Source organism: Aspergillus ibericus (genome assembly GCF_003184845.1).
Source record: "Aspergillus ibericus CBS 121593 unplaced genomic scaffold BO80scaffold_20, whole genome shotgun sequence".
Taxonomy (NCBI): domain Eukaryota; kingdom Fungi; phylum Ascomycota; class Eurotiomycetes; order Eurotiales; family Aspergillaceae; genus Aspergillus; species Aspergillus ibericus.
The window spans coordinates 501252-526144 of record NW_020292118.1 but is presented as its reverse complement, the minus strand read 5'-3'; the positions used below and the strand labels follow the sequence as shown (position 1 = coordinate 526144).

Below are 24893 nucleotides of genomic sequence, written 5' to 3'. Positions count from 1 at the left end.
GCTCCGACTCGGACAAGATGCTCATCACGCAGAGGACAAAAGTCCAGTCCGCCCACCAAGCATGGAACACTCGACGCGCCTAGCCCGAAGACCACATGCCATTCGCGGACCGGAGAACAAGGCCCCCGGCGATCAATGCTGCGATCGGAACAATTCAGAGGTACGCTTAACTACACACGAAGAAATGATCATCACTGAAGGATGAGTCTCGTTACATCTTAGTCAGAACAGGCGGAGGATCCCTTTCGTCAGCTTTCTAGTTCCTCGGGCGCATCACATGAGGCAGCCCTCTTTGATGCTGGAATGCAACTCGCTGGTGCCAACCCGGACACGTCGCCCGCCACGTGATCGCTGCTGTTGTTGGTGCAGACTGCCCGTCGCTGGAGACACGGCCTTGCCTCCGCTCATCACCACCTCTTCCTCGCTGCCTTCAACGGCAAACACCTCCACCATCCACTCATACCAGACCTTGCGGTCGTCCGTCTGTCGGTACATGGTCACCACCACCTCGCCATTGTCCGGCACGTTAAGAGGAGTCTAGCATGGCATCTCATTAGCATCCCGCGCTCCTCCATTGGCTGGGGCCGTACAAACCTTCAAGGGGAAGTAGATCGGAAACCAACTGATCATGTCAGCACTCTTGGTGTCCATCGTAACCGGATTGGTGGACAGTTCAATGTCGCGGTATAACACCGTCTCAAAGTATCCCGCGAGGCCGTGACACACTCCTCGGTTGTAGACGGGGAAAGACAGACGACTCCGGCGGACATTATGTGCGTTAGAAATCGTTGACGTGGACGGCGATTGAGGGGGTATGTGCCGATTAGGATGTTCAAAGGACCATGTTGTCTGCACAAACGGAATGGGGTTCTCTCCAGAACCTGGAAGCGTGGAGATTGAGTCTCGGGCACTATACCTAGCACCCCCATGACTAGAATTCATAAGTGCAGCAGCGGAGGGCTGGTTCGTCGACAGGAAGTCGATGGCGTGTAACATGACTACATACGGCGTCTCAGGAGCTGCTGGGTTGGAGACGGCTTGATTCATGACGTCGGCATGGAGTTTCGGCGCCGCGATGGGTGTGAGGTGAGCCGTGTAGGAAGCCGGGATAGAGATCCCGTGAACAGGGTTGAGCAAGTGCGTGACACCGTCAAGGCACTCCGGCGAGAGCTCATTGTCGCCGAATGAGCCCAGGAGCTCAGACACCAAAATGTCGATCGTAGTGGGAACAAGCTCAGTAACGGGGGGCGCGGCCGCCGATTGGGGTGCTTGCGCGGAACCCTGCTCCTCGTTGGTATTGTATAGCAATGAGTCTTCGATCCCAAGGGTTTGTCCTACCGGTCCTGTCTGCACTCCCGCGTCATCCTTCTTCTCAACCTGCGGGCCTTTCCAGCTCCGCATGTCCGACTGGACAAGCTTAACCTGCCCACCCCATTTTTGCTCGTTATGGCGCTGGAGAAGGACAAAAGCATTGGTGTTTTTCTCGACCGCCCAGAGGTCGATCTTGACACCAGTATCAATGCTGGCCTGGAGGGCTCGTGATACGAGCGGGCCCCGTCCAGCACCCACGACGGCCACAACCACGCGGCCATCTGGGTTCGAAGTAGGCTTCCCTTCACTTTCCCAATCACTAAGCGCCTTGGCAATCGCTCTCTCGTACCATTTGTATTTGATGGGGTCCTTCTCGAAGACCTCGTAAGTAATGCTTTCCAGGTTGACCGTCAACGGCTGCAATGGTGCCTGAAGATAGTCTTGGTATCCGACACCAAACCTTTCCATGGCACTTCGGGAAGGCTGGCGCTGTTGAAGGTTTCTTAGGTATGACAAATGAGGGGTTGGGTCATAATGCTTCTTGTTGGATACGGCGGCTTGCGTGAGGCTAGGATAATCGGAGCCCGACAAAGCAGGCAACTTAGTCCCTGGAGTCTCTTCCGTATCTACGCCGGGGAGGGAGCCAACATCACAGAGAAGAATCCATGGGGGTGTCCGAAGGCGCATGAACCGACCGATGAGCGCCTGGTGTGTTTTAGACAGCACGGGGTAGCCCTTTTGGTTCTTGATGAAAGCCTGACCGTCAATGGTAAGTAGATGAACTGGCTCGGAATACCACCGAGACTGGACGGACATAGGGGGAAGGTGTCTGGGCAGTGTGAGGGCTAGAAATGTCATCTTAGTAACAAGTATCGGCGCAGCACATTCAGGGTGCGGAATATCTCCTTACCTACGACAAGCCTCGAGTGATATCTACAAGTTCTCCGAATAATGTCCCAAGCATCCCAAGTACCAAATGGATCCAACTTCGATGACTGCCCTGCGAGAGGGTCTCCAAGGAATTCCGGGCGAGCGAGGCGAGACAGATCGGCTATTCCATCTACTTCAGAATCCGGGTTGTCAACCATGGTCGTCCAGATATGGAATTGTATGTAAGGGGCGAGATTGATAGCATCCTGTATCGCTCTTGCATAGTACATTACGCCCTCGGCATGAATATCTCCGTGGTGCAGTTTCGGGCCCGGAATCAAGAGATACCCTAGGCCACAAAACGCTGCATAGGCCACCTCCCGCATGAAAACTTGACGAGAGATGTCGGCTATCAGGGGATCCGGGGAGCATAGATCAATCCAACTGCTGGTGACTCCAACTAGCTGCGACATCGTCGCATCCGGGGTCAGATGGCTATCGGCGGGAGTCAGAGGTGGGATTTCAAGAGGTCTTATGTTATCCGTCGTCATCAGAGTTCCATTGACAGCAGGCGTCAGGGGTGCATTTGGTTTGGAACCTAGCAGGGTGAGGATCCGAGAATGAAACGCCTCCGTAGTGATTGGCGCCGTAAGCATATCATACTGCGGGATCTGAAGTTAGCACCTGGTGGGAGCCGGCATCTCAGAACAAAGAAACGCCTACATTGCTTTCATGCGCTGCCTGTACAATTGCAGCAGTAATTGGGCCCTTGCGAGTGCTCTCATGCTGTCCGATGCAAAAACTGGGAGCCATGTCTTCTGGATTGCTGAACGACTCCATGGTTGAGAATCGTAGATATTGGGGGACGAAGTTAGAACAACGGGGTGCTTCGATTGTGCGTGAGAACAATTTTCATGAGCAATGGTTAGGATATGAACGATCGCCTGGTGCAAAAGGTAGTCAATCGACGATATCTATATAGGAAAAGGGGATGTGGGCGTGGACGCTGGTCTCTATTTATGTGGAAGATGGTTAGTCCCGCATAGCAAACAGTAGATCAATTGGGGTTCCCGGCAATTTCCATCCAAGCCATGCTAGGTGACGACTAATATAGGGACGGGAGAAGACTGGGAGAACAAAGGATCCGGCCGTCGGCGCAGGGATGCTGACAGAGAAATTGGAACGCCCCTTCAGTGGAACGTCGCGCGACAATGGCCTCCTGGATAGCCCCGCGTACCTGAGCAAACATGCATCCCGTCGCGACTTGCCCTTGCCGGCGGTGGTGTTTTCTGTGGGGTTTGTGGCGGCAGAATGACGGGCGGTGAGGCGGGGGAAACGCAGCTGTGGCGAAGGGCGGCCGACCTGCCTATCCGGGCCGCCTTTTTTTTCTGAAGCCGTTTGGCGACAACCAACTCTTGTCCTGTTGGTCTGCAGCAAACCTCTTCCCCCGTCTCTCTTTGCTCTCTGCTAGACGTCATGGTTGATCGACGCTCGGATTCTGATAACGGCTCGCGTGCTAAGCGTCAGAAGATGGACAAGTCTGAGACCGATCCCAAGGACAACCCGTACCTCGCTCACATGTATGAGAACAACTCGAACTCATGGACCGATGGCGCCACAGATCTTCACCCGGCCTTCGGGAAGATAAAGAGACACCAGACGACTGCTGCGATTGCCCAAAAGGTGGAGGATGGTGATACCAACCCGTTCAACGGCCAGCCCTTCTCCAGCAAATATGTCTCCATCCTGAAGACTCGTCGCGATCTTCCAGTCCACGCTCAGAGGTGAGTTTTTTTTTTTACCCATGTCGGATCTTCATTCAACTCGGCGTCATTGTCGCGATCGGTTTCTGACTTGGCTTTTCCATAGAGATGAATTCTTGCAGCTCTACCAACAGTCGCAGATTCTGGTCTTCGTCGGTGAGACGGGTTCCGGAAAGACCACCCAGATCCCTCAGTTCGTCCTTTTCGATGACCTGCCGCAAACGCAGGGCAAGATGGTTGCTTGTACCCAGCCCCGTCGTGTCGCCGCCATGTCTGTTGCTCAACGTGTCGCCGCCGAGCTGGATGTCAAGCTGGGAGAGGAAGTGGGTTACAGCATCCGTTTCGAAGATATGACTAGTTCCAAGACCGTGCTCAAGTACATGACGGATGGTATGCTTCTGAGAGAGGCTATGCATGACCACAACCTGAGCCGCTACAGCACCATCATTCTGGACGAGGCTCACGAGAGAACGATGGCCACTGATGTTCTCATGGGTCTTCTCAAGGAAGTCGTGCTGCGTCGCCCTGACCTGAAGATCATTATCATGTCTGCAACTCTGGATGCGCAGAAGTTTCAGCGCTACTTCAACGATGCTCCCCTCCTTGCCGTTCCCGGTCGTACCCACCCCGTCGAGATCTTCTATACTCCGGAGCCCGAGCAGGATTATGTGGAAGCTGCCATTCGCACAGTCCTGCAGATTCATGCCACGGAAGACGAGGGTGATATCCTTCTGTTCTTGACGGGTGAAGAAGAAATTGAAGATGCCGCACGGAAGATCTCGCTAGAAGCTGATGAGATGGTAAGGGAGGCCGATGCTGGACCGATCAAGGTCTATCCTCTTTACGGTAGTCTGCCTCCGCACATGCAGCAGCGCATCTTCGAACCGGCACCCCCTCCGCTCCGTAAGGGAGGCCGTCCCGGCCGGAAGGTCATTGTGTCCACTAACATCGCCGAAACCTCGCTTACCATCGACGGTATCGTCTACGTCGTCGACCCTGGTTTCTCGAAACAGAAGATCTACAACCCCCGTATTCGTGTTGAGTCCCTCTTGGTGTCTCCCATTTCTAAGGCCTCCGCACAACAGAGAGCTGGTCGTGCTGGTCGTACACGCCCCGGAAAGTGCTTCCGTCTCTACACCGAGGCAGCCTTCAAGAAGGAACTTATCGACCAAACCTACCCGGAAATTCTGCGCTCCAACCTTTCTTCTACGGTGCTGGAGTTGAAGAAGCTCGGTATCGACGATCTCGTTCACTTCGACCTGATGGATCCTCCTGCCCCGGAGACCCTTATGCGAGCCTTGGAGGAACTCAACTACCTGGCCTGCTTGGATGATGATGGCAACCTGACCCAGCTGGGACGCCTTGCATCAGAATTCCCTCTTGATCCTGCTCTTGCCGTGATGCTTATCAGCTCTCCTGAGTTCTACTGCTCCAACGAAATTCTCTCCATTACGGCACTGCTTTCCGTCCCGCAAGTGTTTGTCAGACCTGCCTCTCAACGGAAGCGTGCGGATGAGATGAAGGATCTCTTTGCCCACCCCGATGGCGACCATCTTACTCTTCTTAACGTCTACCACGCCTTCAAGAGCCCCGAAGCACAGGAGAACCTGAAGCAGTGGTGCCACGACCACTTCCTTTCCCTGCGGTCCCTGCAATCGGCAGACAATGTGCGCATGCAGCTTTTGCGCATCATGGAGCGTGAAGAACTCGAGATGATCTCAACCCCCTTCGAGGACAAGAAGTACTACGAAAACATCCGCCGTGCGCTGTGCGCAGGGTTCTTCATGCAGGTCGCCAAGAAGGAAACCCAGGGCAAGAACATGTATTTGACCATCAAGGACAACCAGAACGTCCTCCTGCATCCCTCGACCGTCCTGGGCCACGAAGCCGAGTGGGTCCTCTACAACGAATTTGTGCTCACCACCAAGAACTACATTCGGACTATCACCGCCGTCAAGGCCGAATGGCTCATTGTAAGTCCCATCTCAACTCCCCAACTGCCACTCCCTAGCTAACGCCCTACCTACAGGACATCGCCCCCACCTACTACGACATCTCCGGCTTCCCCAAGGGCGATATCCGATCCTCCCTCCTCCGCGCCGCCGAGAGACTCTCGCGCAGGGAGAAGTTGCGCGTCGACTCCGGCAAAAGACGATAGACTAGTTAATCTTGTTGTCACGAAATCTATAGACCATGTTTTCTTCGTGCCATGATAATTTCGAAGCTCAATAAAAGGGAATATCCGGTTTTTTTCTTTCTTGTCATCATCATCAATTTGCCTCTTTACCTTCACAATACGGAGTATCCAGTTTGACTTTGCTATTTTTCTCGCCTCCAATATTCCCATTTGCAAGGGGTTTGCACGGTGGCTTTCATGGTATTTATTTCTTGTTTGATCTGCGGGATACCTACCTTCGGGCCTAGATCTAGGTACAAATTATTATTCTTTCGTGCTCTTATGTTTGCATTTTGTGATCTGTGATATGTAGCTGTAAATTTGAGATTGGGGTAGGTATTCTCGTAATATCCTCACGGAAGGTATCCATAACCTACTACTCCTGGCTATTACAGAAGAGTCTCTAAACACTCCCTACAGCATACCGAATCCCCCATAATCATACAAGAGGGGTGAAGGTCCGAACCCAAAACACCTAAAAAAGGGGAGCGAGGTCTAGCGCTCAATTCTAACCCTTGTTTGCTTGTCATCTGAGAAAGAAAGAGTTATAATATACTGTACAATTCATCCAGGTATCAACAATGTCGAAATCTAAAACCAACTGATCACCTGGATAATGCAACTCCGGCCACATAGGGAGACTATCAACATGGTGTTCGCCGTGCGCGGAGAGTAGCGGTAGAGGTATATAGTGTAAGGGACCCTATTCAACCAGAAAGGGAATGAAGAGAGGGAGGGAGAGATGCGCGCGGGACGGATGCGGTGGGTTGAAGTGAGACGCTACCTAAGAGGGAGGCGTCTACGACTTCATGTATCGGATTCTGAATTGGTTGGTAGGAGACCCTAGTTCGGAGATAGGAGGCATGCGTTCGCGCTTTTTGCGGAGGAGGTCTTGGTGGGTAGGTTGGGAGGGAGGAGGGGGTTGGACGGATTCGTTTTTTCGCGCCTGGTGGAGGTCGAAGACCATCTGTTTCAGTTGCGAGATTTCGGCCTTGAGCGATGTGATCTCTTGCTCTTGGGCAGCTGCCGCAGATGCGTTCTCCTGCTTGGTGATTTCGACTTGTTTGCTGATTTCTTGGAGGAGTTTCTGGCGGTCGGCATCTTCAAACACGGGCTGCGATGCATTGGTCACGTTGGACGAGCCCGGAGAGCCGGCAAGCATAGAGTTTAGGACCTGTTGGGAGTAGAGCTCGATCATGTCTTGCCATTTCTTGGAGGGGGATTTGCCCTCATAAGCGTTCACATGGTCGTTCATGACGTTCACAAAGGCATAGGACTTCTCCCATGCTCGCTTATCTTGCATGTCCTTCGGTGCGGCCTCGGCTGCCGATTTCCAACGTCTGTGGTGAGGGTCATAGGAAGATTTGATGTCCAATTGCTTACTGGCGGCCGCCCAGTCGAACCCGCTGTTCATTGCCGCAGCAATGATGGCCTCGGACATGTCGTACTTTTCACATGTATCGCACATATGTACCATGAGCACAATGAGTCGCTCAAGTCGGAACATCCGATGCTCTGTTGACGAGACCATGAACGCCAACGTCCTCTTGAGCGTCTGCATTCCCTTCTCCCAGTCGGTGCGGATGGCGCAGAATCTCAGGTAGGAGTTGAGGATAGCGAAATCGTCCATATGTCCGGCCGCCCTTGCAGCGAGGAGGTATGCATCAGCCCGATCAGGTTGGTCGAAGCGTAGACAGGACACGATTAGGGTGGCGTAGATAACGGGGTTCGCTGAATCTACCGGGGGGACAATGATCTCGACCCCATTGACCACTTGGCGCTGATAAAGACCCAAACCGTTCATGTCGACGGGATAGCCGTGGCCGTTCAACATCTCCAGAAAGATATCGAATCCCATCAGATTTTTGGATTTGCGGAAGAAGGTCAGGATCGTGAGGATGAGGGAGGCGCTGAGCGGGAACTTGTGAGGAAGAATGGTCTTTAAAATCAAGTCGCAGAGATCATTCTGGCGAGTTTTGGTAAATGCTAGGATCATCTTTTTCAGGACTTCTGGTCGGTCAGGATCCGTACATTGCATCAGATTGTTGGCTAGTCTGAGGAGATATTCCTGAAGGGTCATCTGGTCTCGCATATAGAGTTCGGAATCGCGCTGGATGTCGCGGTCCAGTCGGTTCCGCTCCTCCGTCATGTGTCGGACCGAGTGCACGCGGAGGTCTTTTGCCAAGTCATCGATATTAGAAGTATTCGAGCCTTTAACTTGCCGCATTCTACGTCGAAGGGTATTCAGCTCCGCTAGCAGCTCCGGCACTTTCAACTGGGGTACTGAGAAATCGGCACCGTAACTCATCTGGACACCCATATAGCTGTGTGCAATTGCCGGCCGGAGGAGCAGTCGAATGGCTAGCTGTTTGAGCGCCAATTTCCGAATGACTTTCTGGCGGACCACGTCACTGGAGAGCCAGGTAGGTGAATCATCACTATCAAGCGAAAGACCATAGTCCTCGTTAGCATCTTCCGCCAGCGGATCCTCGCTCTCCGCAACCAATTCATGGATTATTTGGCTGTCTCGCTCATTTTCGAATGCGGTTGTCGAGTGAAACGAGGCAAACGGCACGTTCCGTCTGGGCCATTGGTATCTCACATGTGCCGGTCGAGTCGTGGTGCCGAAGTGTCTAGTCTGTAGAGCTCCACGGAGGAATCCCTGCTTCCGGCGCGACAACAGGGCCTCTACCAAGCGCTGCTCCTCATCGACCAGCTCGATGACCTCTTCCTTCACTGCGGCGATCTTTTCCTCCCATTCGATACGGCGTTGACCCTTCGCCCGGGCGTCTGCCAACGCGGCGGCGGCGAAGATGCTCGTGTATAGTGCGGTGACCGAATTCCCGAGCCGGAGACGTCTCTTGCTTGCCGCCGATGTGGCTCTCGAGGCCACGCCATTGGAGACGGTACTCAAGCAAGAGACGCAACGGCAAGTAGATTGCGCCGGAGCGGCGCGGGACCAAAGACCTTGCATTCTCAAGTCATTTCTGCATGGAACCGACTCCAATGGTGAGCTGCCGAGTGGGAACACGTCCAATCGACTGAGCTGAAGAACCCGGCGGCCAATGGCGGCGTGTAGGGGGTCGGGGCAGATGAAGAGCCGGAGGGGGGAGGAGGTGGTGCGAGGTCGAGAATCTTTGGATGATGATCGGCTAAACGAAACTCGAACCCGCTCCGGCACATGCAAACCGTGCAAACGGGACCGCTGGACCGGCGGGCGACGACGACCACCACCAGCGCCGACCAAGGAATAAGCAATCTGCCCTCTTCCTTGTCCGGCGATCTGTCACATTGGCGAGCTCCCTTTTTGCAATTGCTCGACTCGTCGGATCTACGCTCGGCGCTCGTGGTGCTATAAATATCCCGCTGTCGCAACCCATTGCCTGACAATGCTCGTCGTCCTCGCTACTGCTCTGTTGGCCCTGAGCGGCAGCTTCGTGAGCGCTCACGGATCTCACGCCGACCAGCCGCCCTCGTCGGATTGGGCCACCCGGCATATGCAAGGTAAGGATGCTGGATGGTGTCTGGGACTGAGGGCCATGTTACTAACCGCCGGGCCCGGTAGAGGAGCACCACATTGATTCCTTCGACGCGGCTTCCTTCTTTTCCCTCCACGACTATGATGAGTCCGGGGTTTGGACTCCTCAAGAAGTGCGCAAGACATACGGGATGGACGATGAGACAAATGCCGGAGTCAGTGAGGATCGCAAGAGCCAAGCCTTGAGAGAAGTGTTTGCCCTGTTCGACCCAACGAACACCGGCTTTATCAATCGCGACAACTGGATGCGCATCAATGCCGAGGGAACACGGCTGCCGGATCTCGGGTTTGGTCCAGGCCACCACGGCGATATCGAGTATGAGTACGAAATCCACCATTTCGAAAAGTACCATGGCGAAGATGCCAAGGAGGAGGACCTCACCCATCCCGAGGACATCGAGCACTTCCGGAAGCACGACGAGGAGGACCTCGCAATGGAGCGTCTCGAGCAGCTCGAGAGCATGCAGATCGTCGAGGCGAACATACCGCTGAAGTTCCTCAAGCACTAGATGAGTGTACATTAGATTTCTTTTGTTGTTGCTGTACATATGTTTGATGATACGAGTCCAAGCGTCGGTTACACCACCTGGGAGATACCCTTTCGTGATTCTTTGGAAACCCAAGCGTGATATGGCGCAGGTCATACCTCGTCCAGCGATGGCACCTTGACATCAAAGACGCAATGCATCACCCCGGGAGCGTAAGTCTTGACCCGTTCAACATGTCGACAATTCGCCACCGCCGCCTCTACTCCCAAAACCTGCTCTCTCAACCTCCCAATCTCCGCCGTGATCTCATCCTTCATCTCCTCAATGCGCTGCACGTCAGCATTCTCATGCACATGCATCCAGCCTCCCTTCTGCGCATCCACCATGCGACACGCATTCTCCCACGCCGCCGCCGACGACGGCAGCAGGCCCAGATTAACATGTCTAACAGGGCACCACTCGCCCCTGGTCTCCATAACCTCTCTCACCCGCGCCAAAATGTCCGCCGCAAACCGATTGTCGCCATGGAAAACCACCACTCTATCCTCCTCCCTCAATGTATCTACCATCTCCCCCACCCGCAAACCACCTTCCAGCTCTCCATTTCCGCGGGTCCGGACAACCCTACAACCCCATCCATTGACCTCACAGCCCCTCCTCAACCCCTCCACGGACCACCCATTAATCTCCCACCCCCACACCCTCTTCACCCCACGCTTCAAGTACGAGAACACAAAATACCCAATCCCCGCATACATGTCCACCACACTCATCCCCGCCGTATCATCCAACCCCTCAAACCCACTCCCGGCCCCGAGTATCCTCGCCTTCTCCGTAACATTGCCTCTCGAGAACATCGTATACAGCGGCGCCCAGATTTGCACGATTCCATGATTCTGCATCGTGCGCACCCAGAACGCCCGCTTCAGATCCTCCTCCGTCGGCTGCTGCTCCTCCCCCAAACCATTATCCGACCCCATCGGCCCGAAATCCCCATAGAGCGGCACCAGCCCCGCCGGACTGCGCATCCGGTTCTCTTGTCCCTGGGCATCTGTTAATGCAATCGGGGCATTGATCGCGACATGCGTGACGCCGGACCGGCTGAACGCTTGCACAATACAGGCGAAGAGGGTTTCGCGTTGCGCGGGGGTGAGATCCGTGTAGAGGGCACTCCAGGAGGGCGGAGAGCTGAGCGCGTTGACAGGTAGTAAAAGGAGGGGTTCATAGACTGTGAAGCGCTTAGGGAGGGAGGCGAGGAGAGTATCATCGAGGTTGTATTTGGTGAGGGTGGCTGGTGGGAGGTGGTGCGTCAGGTAATCCTGGATACCTTTGTGGAGGGGGTTGAGGAGTTTGGGGGGACGATTGGTGGGTTTGGTGCCATTGTGGCTTCTGCTTCTGGGGTGTCGTTGGGGGTGGGTGGTCTCGTCGGACATGGTTGTGGTTTGGTGGGTGGGTTTATATACTGGTCAAAATGCGCCGCGGATAATCGTCCCCTGCGGACGTTTGGGTCCCCACCCGCTCCGCTACCACCGCTTTATGAGGGGCAGCGTAGGCAGCTCTATAGATGCTCGCTGCTCCCTCCTAGCTAGTTGCTATGTGTACCAGGTAGTCACTAGCTATCTACTCACTTTCAAACTCCTCGAATAGGAGAAGCTGGTCGTCCTAGAGTGGATTTCATTTGATTAAATCGTTATTATTCTTTATAGACTAGTGAGTGCTCTAGGCTGTGGACACAGAATGAGGCATTCAGGACACAACTCACCAATTCGATGAGTTCAATGTCTTGACGATGGAGATAGTCAAGGCTCTCATGAAGTATTGATTCTCTTTTTCATGATACCGATTACTCTCTGTATCATCTATCTCTTACCTTTCCTATCTTCGGACATTGTTCTGTGTTAATCTCAATTGCAGCATCTCCATCGCCAATCCATCCTGGGCTCTGGATAGCCACCCATTGTGGAAGGAGACGTTGTCACATCATTATCCATGTTTGGTATAGGCTTAGTGAGCCTGAGGAGAGGCTGAGGATTGTCCAGCCCAGCCATGGCCACCAAAGGAATTGAATGGTGGCTTGTCTTTCCAGGATCATTGCCCCGCTGCTATCTACTGGCACTAAACGTTCCTTCACGTCCTTCCCAATTATCGGCCTCACTTTACGCCAACGTCACCTGATTACTCTGTTCAAGTCATCTTCTCATACAGGATAAGCTTTCGTCTTGAAGGCTACCCAGATATCATGGTCTTGTGCCGCCTCACTGATTTTGTGGCTTTTCGCCTCTCTTGACAACTTTCACCACCCTGTCATCAAGCAATGGCTTCCTCCAAGCCCACTATTGTCCTTGTTCAAGGCTCATTCCAGACTCCACCGGTCTATGCAAAGCTGTTCACTGGCCTTCGCGACGCTGGATATCCAGTCATCCATCCGCCACTTCCAAGCTGTTCAGACGTGCATTCTGATGACTTGACATCTCGCACCCTAACCGATGATGCACTCGTCATCACCAAAGCCATCACGCAACTCGTCGAGGAAGAAAAGTACGTGGTTGTCGCCATGCACTCCTACGGCGGTATTGTAGGCAGCGAGGCTATTCCCGAGAGCCTGACTCGTACAGCCCGCCAAGCGCGAGGCCAAAAGGGCGGAGTGATCCATCTATTCTATTATGCCGCCATGGCTCTCAAGAAGGGTCAATCAATCCTTGGGGCCCTTGGACAGTCACCCAATAATGATATTCAGGTATAAACTCCAAGGCACCCATTAATAGCCCGTACTAATGAACGATATAGCCCGATGGCCGATCCTGGATCAAGAATGGTGCCAGAACGCTCTACAATGACCTCCCAGCCGAGGAGGCCGCATTATGGGAGTCCCGATTAATACCGCAGTCTCACTTGGTGCAAACGACCTGTGTTACTCGCGCCGCGTATGAGTATCTTCCATCGACTTATCTGGTGTGTGAGAATGATCAGGTGCTTGCACCACAGCATCAGGAGATGTTTGCTGCGTTGGTCCAGGCGGAGGTTGTTCGGTGCAGCGCTGGACATTCGCCCATGCTTAGCCAGCCGGCTATGTTGGTGGAGAGAATTGCAGCGGTGGCTGATCGGGTCAGTGCAGTGTGAGGTAAATGTGTCCTGGTTAGACATGTCGTGCTTGATTATAGCACTGTGTATATACCTTTAGACCAAACCTGACAATCAAACTACAAGATACCATCGACAGCATCCCATGCAACAACCATCCGTTCACCAAAGGAGATACATAGACCAGGCCTCACCAACAAACCCTTTTCTAGTATAGGTCCGTTAAACTGCCAATGAATCCTCCCTGACAGACACTCCAGAAAGAACGTACATTTGCAAAGAACGACTTATCTAATCGCTGTTAATGGCTACTTGAAAACATGGCTTATTCGACAAGATATAGATAGTTGCCTCTCCACAACAAAACAGAAGCATACCCTAACACACCATCACCTACCAACCAGTAACCAAGTCTCCCCCAAACCATCAACTACACCCTACTTATCTTACCCCCATACACCCAATATACCCAATACATCCAAACCCACAAAGCCACCAACCCCCACAAGCCAAACCAAACACCCTCCCTCGCTCCCCTCCCCTCCAACCTACCATCTACATAATATAAAATACAAAATACAACCAACCTCCATACCGTTACCCCACCCACGTAATAACATCGAATCCTTGCCCCCCACTCACTCACCTAAGCATGTTAGCTCAGGGGAAGAGCGCCGGGCTCATAACCCGGAGGTCCCTGGATCGAAACCAGGACATGCTATGTCTATTTTTTTTCCAATTTTTTGCACGTCTTCATAATAATCTAGCCATCCCACTCGGATCAACTCATCAGAGCCAATCTGAGCCGTCATGGTGTCGGAGTTGGTGAATATCAAGTCAAGGGATTCTACTGTTGTTGGAGGGGTAGATACATTCCATACACCAATCCTGTTTACAATTACTTTCAACAATCACTAACCTTATTCCAAATTCTGTTCTCATCTTTTCTACTAATCATCATTGCTTTCAGCACAGTCTCATTAACTTTCTCTTCAGTAATCTACCCGGTGACATCACACGCATTCCATGTTGTGCATACATACCACCACAGTGCATCCATACCCTGTACCACTTAGATCATACCTCTAGTACATACATCCATCTCCCCGCCATGACCGCGGACCATTAGCAAAACACAGTAAGTTAGATATACCACTCACAACAAGACAGTAGTACCAGCCCTACATTCATCTGATACAGTGACGTGACACATCCTACCCAGCCAAATCCAGATACCATATCTCCTCCCCTTCCACCTCTAAAAAGTCATTTTGAAAAGCTTTGAAAAGCAAAAAAAAAATAGACATAGCATGTCCTGGTTTCGATCCAGGGACCTCCGGGTTATGAGCCCGGCGCTCTTCCCCTGAGCTAACATGCTGATAGTTAAAAGTATCTTTCGAAGTAGTGCTACATGAGCCTAAGGTTAAGGGGGGGCTCATCACAACACATTCTTTGTTTGATTCACTTGACTGAATGTTACTTAGTCTGGACAACTTTACAGGAGGAGTGGTTCTTTGTTAAGTAGATAGTCTGGAGCTGCGCAGGGCAGATCGTATATGATCGGGAAAACCCATGGAGGGAAGCGAATAATGATTGCTTTCAAAACAGAAAATAGATACCAGGAGAGTAGCCATAGCCTAAAGCCTCATAAACCGTTCACCAGCAAAATGCTAATGAATGAAAGAAGTCCTCACCCACCCACCAACCCATCCAACACAGCCCTCAAAGCACCAGAAATCGGCACCCGCACGCCACTCACCCGCTCGCGATACCTCTCCATCAAAAAGACATACACCAGACCCGAGGTCGCATACCGCTTGGCAACCGGCGCACAAGCAACCCCATTCAACCGCTCAATGCACCTCACATACACCCAACGCAACTCACGCTTCAACCGTTCCCGTTCCCCGGCCACCGTCTCCGTCCCTTCCCCATTCAACACCCCCAGCGCCTCCTTCGCCATATCCATCGACAAACAGCACCCGGTACCCATCATCTCCACTACTGCATCCAGCACACCCCGGGACTGCGTCCCCATCGCCGCCAGAACAGCCACCGCCGTGCCGGCCGCATTGGCCGTGGCGATGCGGAACTGGGTCATGAGAGTCGTCTTGCCGAGGAGCATAGTCCGGAGAGAGGGGTCGCATTTCTCTAGATATTGCACGATGTATTGGCGCCAGAGACACATTTCGAGGAATTTGAGATCGTGGGGGTTGACGTGCTCGGATTGGAGACCGGCGAGGACGTCGGCGAGGGTGTGGCCCAGGAAGCGGAATGTGCCGTTGAGTACGTCGATGGGAGGGATCATGACGTCGTCTGCGATGGTCCCGAATGCGATGTAGAGGAGTTTCCAGCGGTCTTGGGTGCTGTTTAGGCTGCCTGCCCAGAAGGTCCACCATTGGAGGACGTCGCGGAGGGTGTAGAGACAGATTATGTCGATGGAGGTGTCGTTCTTCTCGGTGAAGATGGTGTAGTCGTTGGGGTGGGTACTGGGGGCTGTGTGGATGTAGTTGTCGATGTGTTGGCGGATGGCTGTGATGTCGTGGCAGGTACAGGGTGGGGGGCTGATGCCTCCGAGTGTTGAGAAGAGGGGCATCAGTTGCTGGCTGATTTCGATGCCGTAGTCATGGTTATGGTTATGGTTGTTGGTGGGTGGTGGTGTGAGGTCGCAGATGTGGACGTTGGAGCGGAATGGTGCCGATCCAGGGATGACGCCGTCGTTGAAGTAGTTCTTGCATTCGTTCCACATGAATTCCATCTTGAGAGGGTCAGTGAGGTCGGGACAAATGGATGAGTTGGGTTGAACGCTGCGGGGGAGAAGTGAGATAGAGGGCATTACGAGGTCGGTGTGACGTGAAGAAGAGGCTCATCTTGCGAGTGTTCTTGCGGAGTGTTCTTGAGTGTCATGCTCGATGTAAAGATGTAGCATAAGACTCTGCGGTGGAATCTGTATCATCGCAGACAAATTCCTTCAGCATCGAGCTATGGAGGGGATGGAGTAGAAGAATGTCATTCAGATCGCCACACCGGGTTGGAATACATAGAATACAATCATGTGTAACCCTCCTAGAAGAACATAACAGCATCCGCTGCTAAACTGCCAAAACCTCAAGAGGCTTGGCCATACGGCAGGGAAGTAAGGGACAGGAGCAATCAATTCATACACGTAGCAGTGTCAGGCACCGTGGGATTTTGAAATATGGGCTCGATACTTGCATCAATAGCACCGCGAGCGAAAGATGAGACTGGCCGTATTAGATGATATGTAAACGCTCAAAGTAGAGAATAAATGCAAATGGCGCTGTAACGATCGACTTGATAGCATGAGACGTCCATAACGAGTGGTATCATGGTGAGTTTAATAATCCATCACAGAGTAGCCCAACCGGTCATTGCTGTCAAGCACCCTGTTGCTGGTCAGTACGATTGTAATACTGCGCAGAAGCAGACTCACGAATATTGTTTGGTCAACGTCCCCTCGCCGCCCTTGGAGAGATCAATACTGAAGACATAGAAGTTGCCGTCACTCGTCACCACCATGACCTGGGGAGTGTTGGTACTCATGGCAACGACACTCCGCAGTGGTCCATTGTTCCCATTAGCCCCCGGTCCAGGGTTCGATTTCGGTAGCTTGATCCACGCAAAATCTCGAGCCGGCTCCCACATCTCACTGACCCCCTTCGGCAGATAACCTCCAACCTTGGCGGCAAATGTGCTGCCAACATTTTGCGAGGTCCGTCGGATCATTCCCATCAAGGTTCCGTTGTGTTTTCTGGAAGCAAGCTCCGATGAGCCCATGTCGCCACCCTCGTCCGCGTCGGGTGTTTGTCCAAATGAGCTTTGGCTAAACCTTCGGTCAGCGCTTGTGGGTGAAGAGGAAGATGGCGTAGCATCCGGCGAGTTATTTTGTTGGCTCAGTTTGAATAGGTGAATGGTTTCCGTGGACGAGGATACGCAAAGGAGGGTCGAAGTGGTGTTGAAGGACATGCTATAGATTCTGGAGGGTATCGATCCCCGCCGAAACTGATATAATTTATGCCCATCCGGAACTGAGAACACTCGGATGATTGTTCCTTTGTCGGATGCCGTCGCGATAAGTGTGCCGTCGCTATTGAGTGTGATACACGCCAGCGGTGACCGATGTGCTTCAATGACGTTGATGGCCTCCAGCTTCAGTGTATCGAATATCAGGACCTCGCCACTGGTAGGCGAGACATGCGTAGTCCCCGGCGGAGCATGAGCTGGGGGAGTGAAGGACGAAGGCGGTGCCTTTTGCGGCAGAGGGTATGCCAGATAGCAATTATCCGAGGAAGGGGATAGGGCACAGATTGCTGTTCTGAATTAGACCAGTTACTCCAACCACATCTGCAACAAGCTTACCGTTGGGATTCGGCGAAGTCTCAATGGTATACAAGAGCTTCATCGTCTGGATGTCATAAAGATAGATCTGATCCTCTAGCACGATCACAAGCCGTTTCCGGTTCAGCTTCACCGCGAGCACGGTGGTAGGAAAGGTCAACTCGCATATCGTGGATTGACGCTATATGTCCCAAAGGAAGAGAAAGAACGTTAACCATATGCGCCTGGCGAGAACGCAGCCGACAACACGGTCTCGATTATGGGCTAATAGAATATGCAGAATCTAACATCATGCGCGCAAGGATGTCCTACGAACCTTGGTATTAGTGATTTGAAGGCGACGCGGTGATAAGATTAGCGCAACCAGCGACGTCGAGAAGAGCATTTCAATTATAGCAATATTCCCTTCCTTCGTCTCATAGCTTTTCGCGAAAGGGTCCGTGGTGAAGATCCGAAACCCCTTGGAAGTCGCTGACAGGTGTCAAGAAATGTTCCATGAGAGTAGCAGGTAGGAATAATATGTAGAAGACCCTTACCCACAGCCAGATAGCTATAGTCCTGGTTGAACGTCACGAAGTTCATTGCCATCTTTCCTCCGCCGATCGCCAGGACCGACCACGCTTTACTTCTGTTGTTTTCGTCTAAACAATATACGGTGTTGTAAGATGCCGTCAGATGCCGTCAGATGCCGTCAAAGAAGCAAACAAGACGACCGAGATGGGTTCCTGTTGATCAAATCGCCCGGGTGGAAGGCACGCTCTAGTGTTGGTGGATGGAGGGGTTAAACTGATCCCATGTGAGGGCCGGTTCCGTCACAGTCGATGGCCCTCGCTTTGCATCTCTCGCTGGCGCAGCGGATTCTCGCGTGATAATGCGTCGTCCCTATACTCCGCGCGCCTCTGCGACCGCGAGTTGACGAAGACCGGAACGGTGGGTTGGCTGCTGGCTGGCTGGTTGCGGAGGGTCCGGGGAGAATCACTGAGAACAAGCAGTTCCTCCTTTGCCGCGGTCTGCGTCAGGCGCGGCGCGGCAAGCGAACCACTCCGACGCTTGGGCCACATCTTGATCGACATTCCCTTCCGCCTTCAATTTTCCCACTTTTTTTTCCTGGCTTCCCCTCCCCCACATCACCAGTCAACATGTCGGTGAATAAGAAAGCTGGCCCCGCGATGGGTGCTGCGAAAAAGCCTACCATGGCCGGCATTAGCTCTAAATCCGAGAAAGAGGCCGATTTGGTTATGGGGGTAAGTCGCAATTGCTACGGCCGAGTCCCACTATGCGCCAGGCGCAAGCAGACACAGACCACCAGTGCCGACTTCTCGGGATTACATCTAACAGTTCTAGACCAATAACAGTAGTATCGTATCCAAACGCAGCGTCGAGATGCTCTACTACCCCAAGCCTCATTTCTTCCGCTACTTTGTCAAAAAGCCGCAGCGACGCTCGCCGTTAATCAACCGCGGATATTGGCTTCGTATGCATGCGATGGCGGAATCAGTGCGGCAATTCATGAGAGAGCCTTCGGGAAAACCCAAGTTCGTCCTGAATCTGGGATGTGGATTGTGAGTCGTAGTCAACCGATTGCAACCGCCTGGTTGTGTGGACCGTATGCTAAGTTGGCCTGTCGTAGTGATCCTCTACCGTTCATCCTCCTCAGCGAGGACCCATCCCTGTGTAGCGATACGCGATTCATCGATATCGATTATGAGAAGCTCATGATCAACAAGAAGACAGCCATCAGGAGGACCGATGAGATTACACAAACCCTCAAGGATGTAGAGTTCTTGTCGGACGAGAGTGCCGTGCAAATCCGCAGCACGCACTATCTAGGGATTGGATGCGATTTGAAGAACCTAAAGAAATTGGACGATGTGCTGAGGACCGAGGTCCTCCCGGCTGAGTGCTCAGTCCTTTTTCTAGCTGAGGTTTCTCTGACGTACATGGATGTCAAATCTGCCAATGCGGTCCTGGACTGGGCATCGAAGTTGAATAACGGTAGGGCTCATCCGTGTAACTACCATCTATTGCAGCATATCACTAACGCGGACTCTAAAGATGCCAAGTTCTGCATCTTGGAGCAGTTCTTCCCTGATGGACCTGACCACCCTTTCGCTTCGACCATGATGAAACACTTCAAAAAGCTCGGCGCGCCGCTGTATTCGATCCACGAATACCCCTCACTGAGTGAGCAAGAACAGCGGTTCAAGAACGCCGGATGGAAGCACGCCCACGCCAGAAGTCTCTGGGACCTGTGGTCGGATGACGGCTACGTGAGCAGTTCGCTGCGCTCCTCCTTGGATGCGGTGGAGCCATTCGATGAATGGGAAGAATTTGCGCTTTTTGCATCACACTACTTCCTTCTTGTCGCCTCCACGTCGCAGGAGGATATGAATCGCAGCGCAGCAAAGGCAGAACAATCCGGGCAAGTAGCAGATGCGTCGAGTCAATTCGCGCTTCATGCAAGGTGCCCCGCGGGAGGTGGTCAGCGGAGATTCGGGGCCCTCATTCCTGATGGCGAAAACTCCTTTGGTTACCATGCTGGGCTGGGCCGGCAGACGCGGCTTGCAACGACGGATTTGTACTCGAATGCAAACGATATTACCGGTCCTAATTTGCCCTTTCCTTCCCGTGAGGTCTCGGCTCGGATGTGTCACACAGTAACCCATCTAGCTGGTGGCGATTGTTTGCTCGTTGGTGGCCGAGCTTCGCCCGCAGCAGGACTTCAAGATTGCTGGTTAAGACAAGGGACTCAATGGCGTCCGACACAAAACCTCCCAGTTCCACGGTTTAGACATAGTGCGACAAGGGTGACCTTGGACTTAGACCATGTCTTGGTGTATGGGGGAAAGACCAATGATGGCATGGTGCTCGATGCCTGGCTGTTATGGAGCAGCAATGGAAGCGGATGGAAACCAGTTGAGACCGTCGGAGCTACCCCTAGAGCCAGATTTGGAGCTTGCCTGGCGAGCATTGATAATGCTTCGGGCTTTCTGTTTGGAGGAATTAGCGCAGACGGCATTGTCCTTGAAGATTTTTGGACGTGGAACTTGCACCAGCGCAGCGATGGATCGTACTATCTGGAGTTGCACGACCGGACTGAGAGATTACGGGATTCGCCTCTCTTTGAATACCTCGGCCGTTTTGGCGCTACGGTCATTTGCTCTTCGTGGGGACTACTTATTGTTGGTGGAATTATTCCTCGACAGATTGTACCGTACGACAAGGAAATCATGCTCCTCAACCCGACAGCGGTGGCCCGTTGCCTTGCTGGCGAGACTTCACAACCTAGTGATGTGCTTTCTGCAGTAGGGTTAGGACTGAACTTTGGTGGACCAAGGCCTTTGCTGGTCGGCCATGCTTCTCATGCAGTTGATCCGAACCAGGTTCTGCTGCTAGGTGGCGGTGCAGTTTGTTTCTCCTTTGGAACCTTTTGGACAGAGGGCACCTGGCTGTTGAAACATGTTGATGCAACAGCCCCTGAGAACGAGTGGAATCTAGTGCCTGAAAGTGCGCCGATGTCGAAAGTCGAGGAGCCGTCGGTTGACCCATCCAGTGTGGGCAGCCAGACTACCAAAGACATCGAACCGATTCCTCGTGTGAAGGTCCAAACCGCTGCACAATTTGAACAGATATTGGCAGATGGAAAGCCGGTGATCATCGAAGGATCTGACCTTGGCCCTTGCACTGACCGTTGGACCAAAGAGTATCTCACGGATGCCGTTGGCAGAGACCGCAAGGTAGAAGCCATTGACCCTGCTTGCGCTGAAGAAAACCGGCTAAGAGCCTCTCAATAGGTTATTGTGCATGAGGCTCACTCAGAAAATATGAGCTTTCAAGCCAAGAATTTTTCCTATACAACCAAAGAATTCGGCTCCTTCCTAGATGAAGTGCACGCAGGTGGCCGTCATTATCTCCGTAGCATCTCCGCTGAAGAGCCTACCAAACTCCCAGCCAATCTAGCCGTGGATTTTCCCAACCTCAAAGAAGATTTTTGTCTACCGGAGCCCCTTTCGCTGGTTGCTGAGAATGCGCACAGTTCTCCACTTAGGATCTCAGGGCCAGTCACTTTGTGGCTGCACTACGATGTAAGTGTGCATGTTGAACGAAAAAAAAACCCCCGAGTGGACGCACTGACCAAGTGTAGGTGATGGCGAACGTTCTATGTCAAATCCGCGGCGAGAAAAGACTCATCCTCTTCCCCCCCAGTGATGTGCAATATCTCCAGGTCCCTGCCGGGGCGTCCAGTTCTACTATCAACATATTCCAGAACCATGCGGATGGTTCAATTGCTGCAGTCCCGCACACTTCGCCACAAGAAGCGGTTCTGCGTCGTGGCGACATTCTGTTCATCCCCCCATTGTGGTTACACACAGCGTCCCCGACTGGCCAGGTCAGTGTCGCCGTGAATGTTTTCTTTCGCAATTTATCGAAAGGATATGCAGCTGGGCGGGATGTCTACGGAAACCGGGATCTGCAGGCCTATGAAAAGGCGAGAAACGATCTTCAAAAGATCGCCAAGTCTTTCGATGGGCTCCCACCTGACATGGCCCGTTTCTACTTGTTGAGGCTCGCAAAGGAGCTGAGAGACAAAGCCGAAGCCTAGATGAACCAGGTGTCTAGCTTTGGCCCGAAAATGCTGTATTAGCCGGCTGTTGTCAATCACCAGTTGGCAATCGATCAGGCCGCGAGATGTCTGGAGTAAGGTGGCGCGACTCGGCTGACTATCCACGCCTGGGTCCGTGTTTAGAATTGCCTCTTTTCTCTAACCCCTCAATGACTGCCTCGCCATGCACAGAGTGCACGTGTAAAGATCGGGCCGCTTTTCAAGACCAGCAATGTGAGAGGCACGTGGTGAGAAAGTAGCAATACCGAGTGAACAGGTGGCGGAGAGGCGAGGCAGAGGGGGGTGTGAGTGATGAAGAGGGGTTGTTCTGCGGAGAGGAGACCCGGGTTAAGCTTGGCTTCTAGTGTAAAGCCGAAGTGGAGACAGCTTGGACACGCCCGTGCACTTGTTTGACACTTGGTCCAGGTTGGTTACAGCCAACGCAACACAACCGGAAGGACTAAATGTGAGTGACCGATGCCCGATCTGCAGCAAGTGCTACCTTTGAAACCACATCAATCTAAAACCACCTTGAAATGGTGATGTTGTAGTGGTGATGGTTGTTTACCGACCCATAGGGTTTAGGCGACACCATGGGAAGATCCTACTCTATCCATCCAATCTTTGACGGGTCTCGGATACTCAATGCCACGGCCAAGGTAGCCATGATTTTCCACTATGCATCTTGATGGCGTCGCGTGCCTAATCGTAAGCATCTCGACAGTCATAGACAGTGATCAAAGGTGCTCCGTAGGGAAAGGGTAAGCGGGACACATGTACAGCGCACAGGCGACATGCAGGTCCCGGAAGACTGAGGATAAGGTGGGATTTTGAAGGAAGGACTCCGCTCGGTGAGGAGCACAGGGAGTCCACAAAAGCAAAGGGGCAGAAAGGAAAACAAAGATAAGAGTCTCAGAAAAAGGCAAAAAAAAGAGGAACGCAATAATGGTCACGCATATACCCAGGGGCACACCTGCACTAAAGCACGAGAAATATCATGAGCAGGTAATCTAGATGTCATGTCGTTCAAATGATGCCGAGCCCGGGCTGTGGTTGGGTGGTGATTGGAGATGGGGGTTGAGAAGACGCATGACTTGATGGGAACCACGGATCCCTGTCATCAACCGTTGTCAAAGAGATAATGGAGAGGAGGGGACGGGAAATTGGCTAATGCCAATCATGGGGCCGGATCGCAGGGACTAAGTTTGGTGGGCCTCCTGCTGCTCGCAAACCACGGCCTCTCATTTGGCCGTCGAGCGGTGCTGCACCTTTCCTTGTGTCGCCCTGTCGCCGTGTCGTCGGTCCCAAGCCGGGAGGCCGCCTCCCTCAAGGCCCTATTGGGCGTTACACCAGAGGTGTTGGCGTCAAGACTCCCGGGAGGGGGTTGACTGTGTAGAAGGGGGTGTGGGGGTCGATTTTGAGACGACGCGAAGAGTATTTAAGCCGCCCAGCCTATTGTGTAGCAGTGCGCGGCATCTGGACTGGAAACAGTGGGATGGCGTGGGCGGGAGGATCATTGGCCGCAAACGGGAGGTCATAGTACTATAATCCGGGTGTGGAGACGTCTGCCCGAAATCAAGGATGGCTGGCCGATGGGTGACGATGAGGTCGGGCCAAGGTACCTACCTACCTATCTACCTATCGACCCAGCGGAGCCGGTCTGCATCACTTCATCGATGGCTGCATGAGATGAAGGAAGAACAAACAACTGAAACGAAATTGAATGAGGTGTCCGCAAGGACCCCGGGAACGTCGATTGGGATAGGTAGATGGAGAGGATCGGTGCACTGCAGGGAGGGAAACCGGAACGAGGCCAGAAAGATGGGTGAACGATGGAACTGGAATCCTGACCGGAAGCCTCGTCCCAGCAAAGCCGCGGCGCTACGGCGGACTAACTGGCCACTAGAGACGGAGGCCCACAGCCATTGACTGTTACCCCTCCCCACCCCCGTACTTGCTGCTTTCCAGTGTTTCCACACTTTCCAGGCCTCCAGTCCAGCGCCGTATCGGTATTATTGGGTATTCTTGTACAACTCCTCTTCCTCCCTCTTCCTCTTCTTCCCTCCTCGTCTTCCTCTCGCCCTCGTTCAGAAGTGAACTTCCTCCCTTTCCCTTCATAAATCATCCGTGCTGGGCTATTCTTTAGCAGTTTCACTTTTATCTCCTACCCTTATCTTTCGCTGTCTTCATCTCCTTCACTTTCTACCTTTCCCCCCCTCCCCCACATCCTGCTCGTTTCTGGATCGCCTTCGGGTGCTCGTGTTTCTGGTTCCTTTTATCATTGTGGGGTTGGGCGCATCTTAGCTTGCTATCTACTGTGGGTAACCTCTACTTCTTCTCAATTCCCAGTTAATTGACTTCACCTAATAAATGAAGCTGTTATCTATCATCTGTCTCCTTTCATGCCTGGCGAATTCCTCACCTCAACTATTCATGTCCCTTGGTTCCCGAACATACTTTCGCGTGATTAGATCATCTAAACTTTAGCGGTTGGAACTTGGAAGAGCGTGGTGTATGTCATCGGGTCCCCACACCGTCCCCTCTCTTCTCTACGCGGAAACACAATGCGCTTGTTGAGCCTCCTCGAAGATTCACATTTGCTGATGCAGGCTTTCTTGCAGTAACGGGCTGCTCTTTGATAATCGCGGACGCGATCGCATCCAGCAACGCCCTACAAAGAATGTGCTATTGATTGGCGTCGTTT

At 52.8% G+C, this 24893-nt stretch overlaps 9 protein-coding genes and 2 non-coding genes across 11 annotated transcripts; 5 read left to right on the top strand and 6 right to left on the bottom strand.

Moving 5' to 3' along the window:
- Positions 1 to 150: 150 nt before the first annotated feature.
- Positions 151 to 3425, bottom strand: BO80DRAFT_425332 (protein arginine N-methyltransferase). Its single transcript, XM_025719496.1, has 5 exons — positions 2905 to 3425; positions 2222 to 2843; positions 1339 to 2156; positions 595 to 1281; positions 151 to 537 (listed from the first exon to the last, which is right to left on the bottom strand). The coding sequence occupies exons 1-5, from the start codon at positions 3019 to 3021 to the stop codon at positions 274 to 276; spliced, it is 2508 nt and encodes an 835-aa protein (XP_025575265.1). The 5' UTR covers positions 3022 to 3425; the 3' UTR covers positions 151 to 273.
- A 168-nt stretch (positions 3426 to 3593) lies between these two features.
- Positions 3594 to 6402, top strand: BO80DRAFT_407443 (DEAH-box ATP-dependent RNA helicase PRP43). The gene is made up of 3 exons (XM_025717803.1): positions 3594 to 3965; positions 4051 to 5917; positions 5974 to 6402. The coding sequence occupies exons 1-3, from the start codon at positions 3658 to 3660 to the stop codon at positions 6100 to 6102; spliced, it is 2304 nt and encodes a 767-aa protein (XP_025575264.1). The 5' UTR covers positions 3594 to 3657; the 3' UTR covers positions 6103 to 6402.
- A 101-nt stretch (positions 6403 to 6503) lies between these two features.
- Positions 6504 to 9237, bottom strand: BO80DRAFT_425330 (uncharacterized protein). The gene has a single exon (XM_025719495.1). The coding sequence runs from the start codon at positions 9092 to 9094 to the stop codon at positions 6920 to 6922; it is 2175 nt and encodes a 724-aa protein (XP_025575263.1). The 5' UTR covers positions 9095 to 9237; the 3' UTR covers positions 6504 to 6919.
- A 272-nt stretch (positions 9238 to 9509) lies between these two features.
- Positions 9510 to 10167, top strand: BO80DRAFT_455453 (nucleobindin SSP120; the record flags this gene model as incomplete). Its single annotated transcript, XM_025722111.1, has 2 exons — positions 9510 to 9624; positions 9686 to 10167. The coding sequence occupies 2 exons, from the start codon at positions 9510 to 9512 to the stop codon at positions 10165 to 10167; spliced, it is 597 nt and encodes a 198-aa protein (XP_025575262.1).
- BO80DRAFT_382420 (tRNA(Phe) (4-demethylwyosine(37)-C(7)) aminocarboxypropyltransferase) lies at positions 10015 to 11604 on the bottom strand. The gene has a single exon (XM_025716892.1). It carries the CDS (start codon positions 11577 to 11579, stop codon positions 10299 to 10301), a length of 1281 nt encoding a protein of 426 aa, XP_025575261.1. The 5' UTR covers positions 11580 to 11604; the 3' UTR covers positions 10015 to 10298.
- An 856-nt stretch (positions 11605 to 12460) lies between these two features.
- BO80DRAFT_355730 (alpha/beta hydrolase) lies at positions 12461 to 13266 on the top strand (the record flags this gene model as incomplete). The annotated part of the gene is made up of 2 exons (XM_025715766.1): positions 12461 to 12883; positions 12934 to 13266. 2 exons carry the CDS (start codon positions 12461 to 12463, stop codon positions 13264 to 13266), a joined length of 756 nt encoding a protein of 251 aa, XP_025575260.1.
- A 610-nt stretch (positions 13267 to 13876) lies between these two features.
- On the top strand, positions 13877 to 13948 carry BO80DRAFT_t164. Its single transcript has one exon. It is a non-coding gene; the product is annotated as a tRNA-Met (tRNA).
- A 585-nt stretch (positions 13949 to 14533) lies between these two features.
- On the bottom strand, positions 14534 to 14605 carry BO80DRAFT_t160. The gene has a single exon. It is a non-coding gene; the product is annotated as a tRNA-Met (tRNA).
- Positions 14606 to 14917: 312 nt separating this feature from the next.
- On the bottom strand, positions 14918 to 15985 carry BO80DRAFT_355742 (uncharacterized protein; the record flags this gene model as incomplete). Its single annotated transcript, XM_025715768.1, has 1 exon — positions 14918 to 15985. One exon carries the CDS (start codon positions 15983 to 15985, stop codon positions 14918 to 14920), a length of 1068 nt encoding a protein of 355 aa, XP_025575259.1.
- A 339-nt stretch (positions 15986 to 16324) lies between these two features.
- Positions 16325 to 18286, bottom strand: BO80DRAFT_90533 (phosphoinositide binding protein ATG18). Its single transcript, XM_025724906.1, has 5 exons — positions 18123 to 18286; positions 17903 to 18057; positions 17608 to 17767; positions 16682 to 17558; positions 16325 to 16634 (listed from the first exon to the last, which is right to left on the bottom strand). Exons 1-5 carry the CDS (start codon positions 18172 to 18174, stop codon positions 16586 to 16588), a joined length of 1293 nt encoding a protein of 430 aa, XP_025575258.1. The 5' UTR covers positions 18175 to 18286; the 3' UTR covers positions 16325 to 16585.
- Positions 18287 to 18725: 439 nt separating this feature from the next.
- Positions 18726 to 22189, top strand: BO80DRAFT_355736 (tRNA methyltransferase PPM2; the record flags this gene model as incomplete). The annotated part of the gene is made up of 6 exons (XM_025715767.1): positions 18726 to 18830; positions 18931 to 19148; positions 19217 to 19581; positions 19642 to 21323; positions 21381 to 21671; positions 21731 to 22189. 6 exons carry the CDS (start codon positions 18726 to 18728, stop codon positions 22187 to 22189), a joined length of 3120 nt encoding a protein of 1039 aa, XP_025575257.1.
- Positions 22190 to 24893: the final 2704 nt, after the last annotated feature.